Source organism: Cottoperca gobio, chromosome 5 (assembly GCF_900634415.1).
Source record: "Cottoperca gobio chromosome 5, fCotGob3.1, whole genome shotgun sequence".
Classification (NCBI taxonomy): domain Eukaryota; kingdom Metazoa; phylum Chordata; class Actinopteri; order Perciformes; family Bovichtidae; genus Cottoperca; species Cottoperca gobio.
The window spans coordinates 19,816,821-19,827,612 of NC_041359.1; the positions used below are offsets into that span (position 1 = coordinate 19,816,821).

Sequence of the window (10,792 nt, forward strand, 5' to 3'; positions counted from 1 at the left end):
ATTACTGAAGAAAAGAAGAAATTATAAAAACTATTTTCAAATTTAAAAAAATAAAGAAAATGTGTACAAGAAACGAACGAAATTACTGTGAAAAAATATGAACGTATATCAGAAATAAAAGTGAAAGAGCTGTGCAGAAGTGGTAGTATTCTTGCAGAAATGTGCAAAATTGTCTTAATTTTTGCTCTTAAATTAGTTAGTATTAGATGTATTACTCTTTCCCAGTAAACCGTGCATCAATATGTTTGTAGGAAATATTCTCTCATCACACACACACACACACACACACACACACACACACGTTTATCCTGCAGGCCGCACAGCTTTATGAAAAACACCACAAGAATCAGTCTCATTAATCAGACTCAATCGTCATGTGTAAAATGTATCAAGCTTTTTGAACAGATGCAGGACAGCCCGAGTCAGAGTGTAGTTGTAGATCAGCACAAACGCATGGAACTCGAATAGAAAGAAAATATTACAAAAACACATCTCATGGTTGTGATTTATTTATTTTCTCTCAATTGAATGCCTTCCACAACTAGATCATACAGAGTACTCAAGTTGGCAGTTACACCCTGAAATCTCAGTAAAAAGTACAAAGGACACACTTTGTTCACATGAAAAGAGCACTTGCTAAAGACAAACATTGTTCAAAACATTTCACTGCAACTTGCGTTTAGAAATGTCAAACTGTTTTCTCACAGTAATTTCATCCAAATGAACGAAGGACACGCTCTTATGGATCTTATTTCTAATTTGAAAGCTAAAGTTTTAAAATGCACTTTCAAATGTTGTATATTTGCATAAATTTAAGGTCACCCTTACGTATTATGTCAGAGTGCAAATAGTTTAAAGCCATTTTAAGATTACACAGCAGGTATTACTGGGGGGGGGGGGGGGGAAATGAAATCAATTAGCAAAAAAGGAAAATATCAAAGTCTGTGTACTTTCAAATGATTTAATGCAAACCTTCATTTATAAAAATGTTATCTTTAAAGAGAGGCATAGACATATTTGTACCATTGTGCTAAATTATTTAACAAGTAAAAAACTATGAATAAAAAAAAACAATTCTGTGTGTTGCCAAATTTATTTTTCTTCATTCGTAAATTACTTGAAATATTTACGAGACAATAATTTCAGTTTCACAGAGATTGATAGAGGCATTAGATGCGAGTGGTTTCTTTTACCCAGTTTCGATGCACAGGGACAACATTACAGCAACAACAAAAAGGTAAAAATGTGGCGCTGAAATAATAAATTGACTGAAAATGAATTGACCATTTGATAATTAACATTTTACTTATTCGTCACAGAACAGAAATTGCCAGAAAAATTTCATTTTCTTAAACGATTTGCTGCTTTTATTAGTCTGATAGTGTAAATTAAATATCTTTGGGTTTGAGAATATGGATGGAAAAAAAACAAGCAATTTAAAGACGTCACCTTGGGCTCGTTTAACTTGAATTGTGAACTTTATCATGATTAAAAAAGAAAAGAATCAACCAATTAATCAAAAATTAAATCAGTCTTTAGTTGCAGACTTGAAATGACACATTTGCAATAGACTTACGTTTTTTTGCTCATAAACACATATTTTATTAATTCTTTATTTGTTTTATTCTCTTGCTTATTCAACTGAAACATGATACTCGTCATACATTTGTTATGCAACATCCAGCTCAAAATGTGCCATTTATTGCACCCACAGTACAGTACGCAGTGACCTGAGGTTAATGCTCGATAATTTGGGATTTTCAAGATATTAAGTAAAAGGTTTTTAAAGAACTTTATATACACTATACTCTGTAAACTATACAACTACTACTATACACATGCTTGTGACTTTACTAAACTGAAATGTAACTCGTGTAAATCCTGATAATATTTGAATAATAATGTTATTCAGTGTACTGTCTGCTACACTTTGGACAGGATAGAAAAATATTCTTATTAATTGCATAAAAGGTTTAAAGCACCTGTTAGATATTTTAAAACAAGTATATTAAGAAGCAATGTCTAATATGCAAAATAGCTCTTGCAGACACACATACGTAAAACAAACACACAACCATCCGAGTATTCTTGCACTTGTATCAGGTGAAGACGAACACGGAGATTTTAGGTTTTGTGGTTAACGAAAATTCAACCCAATACTGACAGCGGACGGGGTTCAAGTGGAGAGGCTCGTGTAGTCCTCTCATGTCAAACTCCCACTCCTTTCTGATGGTTAGTACCTTAAAATAACATGTGTGTGTGCTAAACTCAACTCACGTGGCAGAGACAATAATCTAAGAGGTTTTCTAATATCAGAAAAGTGTAAGACGAGATTTTAAAGGAGGCAATCGATGCTGCTGGTGCACGAGCACATAGTGTGCAAGCAGCTGACACACATGTATAAATGTTGTGTGTGTGTGTGTGTGTGTGTAGACTTTGGGCTACACTGGGATGAAATTTCACTCCTCCACCTGTGCAGGCCCACAGCCCCCGTGCGTAGGCCTGTCAAGATAATTACGTTATCGACTTATCGTACGATATATGGACATGACCTCGATCGTTTTTGCTGAATGTGATATTGCCCTTTGCGTTTACATGTGTGTCTGTTTACATAAGAATGTCAACAATATATCAGCCAACATGATGCCAGAATAAACAGCAGGTGTTTCCCGACCATTAGAATACTTCACAGCGTCTAAACAGAAAAAACAACGATGCCGAGACAGGTTTTGATGTCATTTCTGGTCGCGCTGCAACTGTTGCCTACACACACACACACACACACACACACACACGCACGCACGCGCATGCACGCACACGCACGCACACACAACGTTGAGGCTTATCTGTGTTTTTCCCGGAGGCAACTGACCAGCCAGAAAGTCCAAATGGACTTGATTTCCAAGGGGTTTAAGGAATGAATAATGCCCCTGTGCCAAATGTTCAATATTTATTTAAGTGCAACTTTTGTTAACAGAGCCTGAGAGTTCATTTTATTGACCGTTTTGCTTGTGTGGTTTTATTTGATTTACGTCTGATTATTCTTAATAATTCAGTCCATTGCTCTTTAAAAGTAGGGTATTATTATGCCATTATATCATCATTACATCAGTGGCATAAAATGGTCTTGAAATTACAATAATATTGTTGGACAATATATCGTGCAACTGAAGTAGTTATCGGGACAGGCCTACGGGACATGCGGCTGCTTGACTTAGGCGTGACAGAGGTTACCGCTGGAGCCACAGGTGGCAGCAATACCGCAGTTCTTCAGGATGGGGTTGAAGTGGGAGGCTGTACCGGCGCCGGCCTCTCTGGGAGGGAAAGGCTTCATGGTGGAAAGGATCATGGCCAGACAGTCGGCCACGTTCTTGTTTGGGGCGCAGGACAGAGCCGGCGTGTGGCCTGCAGAGGGCCAACGGGCAGAGAATTATCCTACAGTGTTCTTCAGGAACAGGACAAACAGACTGCTTTGGTGTTGCATCATAGAAATATAATTATTCCTGCTTACCTTCCTCATCTACGGCCATGACGGCTGCTCCTCTGCTCAACAACACCTGCACTACAGTAGCCAGGCCTTTCCTTGCTGCAATGTGAAGAGGCCTGCATGAGAAAGAAAGACAACTGTTCAATGAGGCCCATGGCAGGCGAGTCAATATTAAAAACACCGACAACTTATTCATGTTGATTTAAGGGGGCCTTTTTAAAAAGATACAAAACCTTCCTTAGATATGCAATCATAGGCAAAAAAAAATATTCACCAGCATCATCAAAATGCATTTCCTTTTCTTTAATACATTTGAAAAAGAAATGGCAGAAGAAACATCTGTGCCATCTTGGCTGAACAGCTTTCAACTAGTATTAGAGTCACCATAAGAACATTTTAAGAATGAAGTAATCATATTACCACATTACACTGATATTTCCAGCCGCTGCACTATTAACCTGTGTAATCTACATGTGCTTTACACTTTAAATGAACACTGCATAATGAGAAACAATTCCAAAACAATACTGGTTGATTTCCTTATTAATACATTCCAAGGTAATCATTTCCTACATGTCACAGGTTTGAGGAGTTTGTATTAACGCTTTTAAGCAACTCACATTTGGAGAGCGCTATTTGTTGCATTTATGAGGGAGGTGTCGCTGATCTCTCCAAGGATCAACAGGGCACACATCTCATGACCCTGCAGAATGAAACATATTGTACAATATTGCTAAAGAACATTATCACTTCGAACAAACTGCCTGAAAATTAGTTTGTGAATGTCATAAGTTGTGGCTGAAAATGTAATCAAATAGAAAATGTAATCTTTCGTTAGTAAATTCCACAGCACAACCATCGTTACCGTTATGAACCATTGCAAGGTTAAATCAGGTCGTATAACATTTTTAGAAATGATATTTTTGACATTTGATTACATTCTTAACCTAATTTTCAACAGGGGTTTTATTATCTGCCAGTTGTTACATAACTGTTGCTACACACATGCAAACATGTATTATTGTGCCACTGCGTGCATGCAGTCCATGCATTTGTGTGTGTATGTGACCTTGCTGCAGGCTAAGTGAAGGGCAGTGTTATTATTGACATCCACCAGGGTCAGGTCTGGCTTCGCTTTGTGCAGCAAGAACTCTGAAATGCAGAAAATAAGACACCTTTCACAACAAACACCTTTATATTTCAAACAACTTACAATCAGTGCAACAGGGGGACAGATGTATATGGTGTATTAAAGATACCAATTAACCAGTGAGTGCTCTAAAAAAAAGGGAGGGAATATGGATGAAAGAGGGACTGTGAGTAAGTCTTGCAGAAAACATCATGAGCAGAAAATGGTCCTGATGCGTTTGAAGGTTTCTCAGGTGTAGATAAGGGCAACACATTTTAAAGATACCGATCACAGGAATTTCAATCACATACCAACAGCCTTAGTCTGTCCACAGTCTGCAGCAACCATCACGGCAGAGCACCCACAATGATCCACGGCATTGACTTCTGCTCCCTGGGCCAGGACCAGCTGGAGCCCAGCAACGTTTCCTGAATGAGCAGCCGCATGCATCGGGGTCCTGCACTCACATAACACACACACACACACACACACACACACAGTTAGGGCTTCAACTGACAAATATTTTCATTATGGATTAATCTGCAGATTATTTTCTAGATTAATCGAGTGTTTCCTGCATGAAAAAATAACTTTATCTGTCGATCGATTATCAAGAGTTGCAGATTATTTCTCTTTTGGTGAATTCATCTATTATATTAATTAGTTGCAGCTCTAATTAAAATACCGTTTAATTTGCATCTTTCTTGTAGAACACAATTCTACAGAGTTATCAATACATTTGAGGTTTGAATAAATAATATAGTAAATAAAACATATATACAATATTAGAACCTTTTCTTGACTGATATAAACGAATGGATCAAATGGACAACGATCATGTTGAGCTTTCATGATTTAATTGCACACGTACAACCACTGTTTGTAGATGCCTGAATTAAATTAATTCAACTTCTACATTTACAATATCTGGAGACTGATCCATACCTGCAGTGCTGCATGAAATACATTTGTTGTGATAAGTAGAGCTCAGCTCAGAGACGAACCCACCTTCCTTTGGCATCGCTAACGTTAACAATTTGAGGGCCAACAGCCTTCACTAGAAGTCCAGCAGCAACATCATGTCCATTAACTCTGCAAAGGAAGAACAGAGTTGTTACATTTTGAAAAACCAAATTAAATGTATCATTATTCATTTATATTAAACATACTGCATTGTATGAGCATTTACTTTAAATACGGTACTCACAGAGCACAGTGCAATGCGGTGAAGAAATGTCCCTCCTGGTTGCTAAAAAGCTTGTTTTCAAGTAAAATGTGTAAACATCCTTCACGCCCTAAAGGAACAGGACACAAATGGACAAACGATTAATATTCAAATCTTTGGAAAATGATGGCAACACAGCCTCTCTCCAAGAGTTTCAACTGGGAGAAATTATTCAAAGGTTACAATAATGCTGTGGATAAAAACTAGTGTTGAGAGACTGTGCTGGTGCTGCTCTAAAAAGATTTTCATTCTGCATTCGTGGTGGAGGCATGCGAGGAAAGGTTTTCAAGAATTCAAGGTAACACGAGGGTGAGTGATTGACATACAATGATAATTTAGCAGGTGAAGTATTTGACATGAATTCGTGCCCTGACATCTCACCGTGGTGGGCAGCCCAGTGGGTGGGCGTGTAGCCTCTGTAGTCCAATATGGAGTCCAGAGGGTCAGCTTTCGTAGCAGCCTTTAGCAAAGTTCGAAGTAATTCTGTATGGCCGCGGGACGCTACGAGATGCAGCGGGGTCCTTCCCTGAGAGTCTCTACACAGAGCAGAGGCCCCATGTTCCAACAGAGCAGAGACACAGTCCTCACTGCCCAGCATGGCCTGCAGCGGGAGGACGAGACATGACGTGAGGGGAAAACAACACATCTGGAACATCCAGGACTCTGTAAAGGGACGTATCCCTCGTTTACATTATGAAGTGCCATTAATAAAGTGATAGGACATGTACACACACACACAGACACACACGAGCACAGCAAGTACACCTACAGCTCTGTGTAATGCAGTGAAGCCCTTTTTGTCTGCAGCATCCGCCTTTGCACCTTTCTCCAACAGGATGTGGACACAGTCGGTGTGAAGGCCCAGAGCTGCCAGCATGAGAGCCGTCCTGCATACGACAAAAGGGAAACAGAAGGAAATAATTGAGTGACTGCAGTGAGGACGTTGGTGGTTTAGGATATCCGTAAAAGGAATGAACGGAGAAGATGTACAGACATTAATAATATGCAATAATAATAAACAGATAGTATGGCATGAAATACACAATGCAAGGATAAACAGAGCAAATGTTTGTTGAAGGTGCAGTCAGTGCACCGACTCAATACACTTTGTCAACTTCAGTGAATATCTCCTCATGGTCCGTGTGTGTGTGTGTGTGTGTGTGTGTGTGTGTGTGTGTGTGTGTGTGTGTGTGTGTGTGTGTGTGTGTGTGTGTGTGTGTGTGTGTGTGTGTGTTAGAAAGAAATCTGGTGTTCGTACACAGGACATGAAGTTTAAAACAATGTAATGTATGTAATTGCTGTACATGTCAGGTGTTTACGTAAATCAACCAACGATAACAAATCAAAGCATAACATTTCGAGCGACTCACTGTCCCTGTGTATCCGGACTGTCGATGACGTCGGCACTTTGTTCCCCGTTGACCAACAAAAGCAGACAGTCCATTTGGCCTTCAGCAGCTGCACAGGGGAAAACCAGTCAACATTTAAATAACGTCTTAACTATTAAACATTATGGTTTATTCTCAGAACAGTTTATCTTATAGTTATAAAGGATTTCCTTAAACATCCCAGGATCCAATACACACACACACACACACACACACACACCTGCAGCATGGAGAGGCGTCCACTTGCGCTTCTGCTCCTTCAGTGTGTAAGAGGCTTGATGCTTGAGCAGCACCTCCACACACGGGGCAAAACCTCTCCGAGCAGCCAGGTGGAGGGCAGTTCTGCCTTCAATGTCCCGGACATCCAGACTCACAAGCGTCTCACAAAGCAAACGCAGCGCCTCACAGTGACCGTAATACGCCTGTAACAGCAGAATGCATATCACAGTAGAATCAAAGGCTTGTAAACTTGAGGTCTTTGTGTAGAAATGTCACAACTTTTCTAGTGTATTCATTGTAATCATGTGCTACTCACAGCTAAGTGCAAAGGACTGACGGGAATATTACTTTCAACCTCTTCTAGACAGTTGAAGGAAATCTCCAGGAGCTGCAAGAGTCGGAGAAGAAAAGAAAAAACTTCAACTACTGTAGGTCGAACTTGCAATCACTTAAGAAAAAATAATTAAAAAAAATCAAAAGATACCACTGACCAGTTCCAGGTGCTGTTTGTTCCCATAAGCTGCTGCATAGTGGACGGCGCTGTAACCCTTGCTGTTTTTCAGAGTTGGGTTCGCCCCATTGTCAAGCAAGAAGTCTAAACACCTGAACACAACATTAAGAACATGTATATATTGTATGGTGGCATTTGTTTTTACATATCAAGTATACCAAAGACAAATTCATTTGAATGCATTTTTATATAAAAATCAAACCAGGTTTCTTTTTCTGTAAATTGTCCAAATGTTTACATCATTTAATGTTTAAAAATCTGTTCTTTCCATTTGATCTCATAATTGCACAGATCTGATCGTGACTTTCTTCTGAACTCTTCTCAACAATAACTCTAGAAGTTATTTACTGACTGAAAGACACAATTTGTCTGGATTTTGCACAATTGAGTGTATAAAGATGATTCAAATATGTGACTTACAGAGAGGCTTCGTGTTGCGTTCCCTCACTGTGTTCAGGCTCAGAGCTCGTTTCCCCTCTGTGGAGAGAAAACAGGCTTGAATGAACTCTGGATTATCCACAAAGATAACCTGTACGCAGGATGTCGTCCTTCTCTCCGCTCTGAGTAAGACGAGTAAAACCTTAAAATGACAGTAAATGCTCCCTCACCCACAAAAGGTGTGTGAAGCAGCGGCGTAGTGCAGCGGGCTGCAGCCCGTCAGATCCAGCTCATTGACCTCCGCGCCGGCTCTCACCAGGGAGATCGTGCACTGGCTGTTTCCGTTAGCGGCAGCATAGTGCAAAGGAGATCTGCGAGGTGCAACAGGGGACAGTTGTGATATCAGGGGACAGTTGTGATATCAGGGGACAGTTGTGATATCAGGGGACAGTTGTGATATCAGGGGACAGTTGTGATATCAGGGGACAGTTGTGATATCAGGGGACACCAAAGCAGAGTTAAAGTCTTAGCTTCAGTTATTCAGCAATTCTTACCGTCCCAAATTATCTTTTACATCCAGTTCAGCAGTGGCACTGTTCAACAGCAAGTTCAGACAGTCAATATTTCTGTTACAAGAGGACAAAAAGTAGAGTTTAGGGTGTGTGTGTGTGAGAGTGTGTGTGTGTGTGTGTGTGTGTGTGTGTGTGTGTGTGTGTGTGTGTGTGTGTGTGTGTGTGTGTGTGTGTGTGTGTGTGTGTGTGTGTGTGTGTGTGTGTGTGTGCTCACCCGCCAGAGGCAGCTGCATGCAGGCAGGTCCTTCCGTGGTCGTCCGAGATGTTAATATCATCCCCAGCTGACGGCACTTGAGACGGCATGATGTAAAACTGGCCTGAACGACGCACAACCAACAACAACATGTTGTTAGGTGGAAACACAACGAGTTGTGTCCGTATATAAAATGTAAAAAGGGAGAGGATAAATTGAGGCGCACAGCCTAATGGCTCAAACAGATTCTCACCATTGGACAGTAACTTTCGACAACAGTCTGGAAATCCGTAGAGCACCGCCAAATGCAGAGGAAGCATCCCATGAATACCCTGTCTTTAGAGATCAAAACAAAGATTCATTGAAGTATTAACAGTGATTTTGCAGCTTAATATTTTATCTGCCGATAGCAGAGAATACACAACATAATGATATTACATCATAGACTATCTATACGACAAAAGTTATGATGTAAACGTATGAAAAAGATGCCAACAATAACAATTATAACAACTATAAAATATGACTAACAATAGTCTAAAGCGCTAGTTTCAAATCTTTCAGTTGTTCCAAAAAACTAAGATGGCGACGGCAAAAACGCCAGACACGAGGCTTCAAAACCGTAGCCCACAAAACCAACGGGAGACGTCACCGTGACTAAGTCCACTTCTCTTGTACAGTCTATGGCCTGTGTGCATGTGCAGGTAATATCGCTCGGACTTACTTGGTCTTATCAGCACCGTTCGTCAGCAGAGTGCTGATCAGCAACTCCTGACCGTATCTGGCAGCAACATGAAGAGGAGTGTTTCCAAACATATCAGCACAGTCGATCTCCCCACCTGAGTACAGATGGAGGAGCAGACATGAGGTGAATATAGTGTTTCAGTCGAGGACGTGCGCTCATATTTTAAGTCAAAGTTTAACGTGAGGGCAGATCATTCGTCACAAGACGATGCTGGGGACAGTTTGAATGTTACCATTTTGGATCAGAATCTGGGAGCCTGTGAAGCGCCCGTGCATAGCAGCCATATGCAGAGGGCTCTTCCCTTCTTTATTCTGTCAAACAGAGAGAAATAACATTTTTAGTGAAGCGAATGGCATAAATCATTATAATCTGTACACTGAACAATTAATCCTGTAAACAATGACTAAACAGTCAAACAGGTAAATAAAGCGTAATGCATTTGTGTGGCATCATGCATATATGGTATTTTAAATGCATACTTAGAAGCTTATAATTCAAGTCTCATACATAATGTTTTATGATGTTTAATGTGGTCATGAATGCATTATCATTTACTATGATAATGCACTATACTGTAGATGTGGACTCTCTATACCTGCACGTTGACATCAGCACCATTGTTGATTAGCAGCTCGAGACACAGCACCCCGCTGGAAGAGGCGGCAGACAGATGCAGCGGCGTGCTGCCGTGGTGGTTGGGCTGATTGATGTTGGCACCACAGTTCACCAGCTCAGTGGCCACAGTGTCCTGTCCCCGTGTGACAGGCCATGTGGAGCGCTGTGCTCCCAAAAATGTTAGGTTCATCGGTCTGAGAGACGGAGGAGGAAAAACAATCGATGAGTATAAAATGAAACACGTCTGGTGATTTGAGAGCATGAGAGCCTCGTTTTGTCAGTCAAAGAAACACTGAAGTGTATTTTTAGTGTTTGGAGTCAAGTGACTTT

At 40.5% G+C, this 10,792-nt stretch overlaps 1 protein-coding gene across 1 annotated transcript in view; it reads right to left on the minus strand.

The window, feature by feature from the left end:
- Window positions 1-493: 493 nt before the first annotated feature.
- Window positions 494-10,792, minus strand: part of ankrd52b (ankyrin repeat domain 52b) — a 14,727-nt gene continuing 4,428 nt past the window's right edge. The window contains 22 exon segments of the mRNA XM_029431478.1: window positions 494-3,405; window positions 3,512-3,603; window positions 4,108-4,190; window positions 4,557-4,639; window positions 4,928-5,073; window positions 5,625-5,708; window positions 5,824-5,911; window positions 6,223-6,442; window positions 6,611-6,728; window positions 7,212-7,299; window positions 7,450-7,651; window positions 7,765-7,836; window positions 7,940-8,051; window positions 8,380-8,436; window positions 8,568-8,708; window positions 8,892-8,963; window positions 9,124-9,226; window positions 9,356-9,438; window positions 9,827-9,941; window positions 10,080-10,158; window positions 10,443-10,601; window positions 10,603-10,656. Coding sequence (XP_029287338.1) covers window positions 3,215-3,405; window positions 3,512-3,603; window positions 4,108-4,190; window positions 4,557-4,639; window positions 4,928-5,073; window positions 5,625-5,708; window positions 5,824-5,911; window positions 6,223-6,442; window positions 6,611-6,728; window positions 7,212-7,299; window positions 7,450-7,651; window positions 7,765-7,836; window positions 7,940-8,051; window positions 8,380-8,436; window positions 8,568-8,708; window positions 8,892-8,963; window positions 9,124-9,226; window positions 9,356-9,438; window positions 9,827-9,941; window positions 10,080-10,158; window positions 10,443-10,601; window positions 10,603-10,656 — 2,442 coding nt within the window. The 3' untranslated portion in view covers window positions 494-3,214.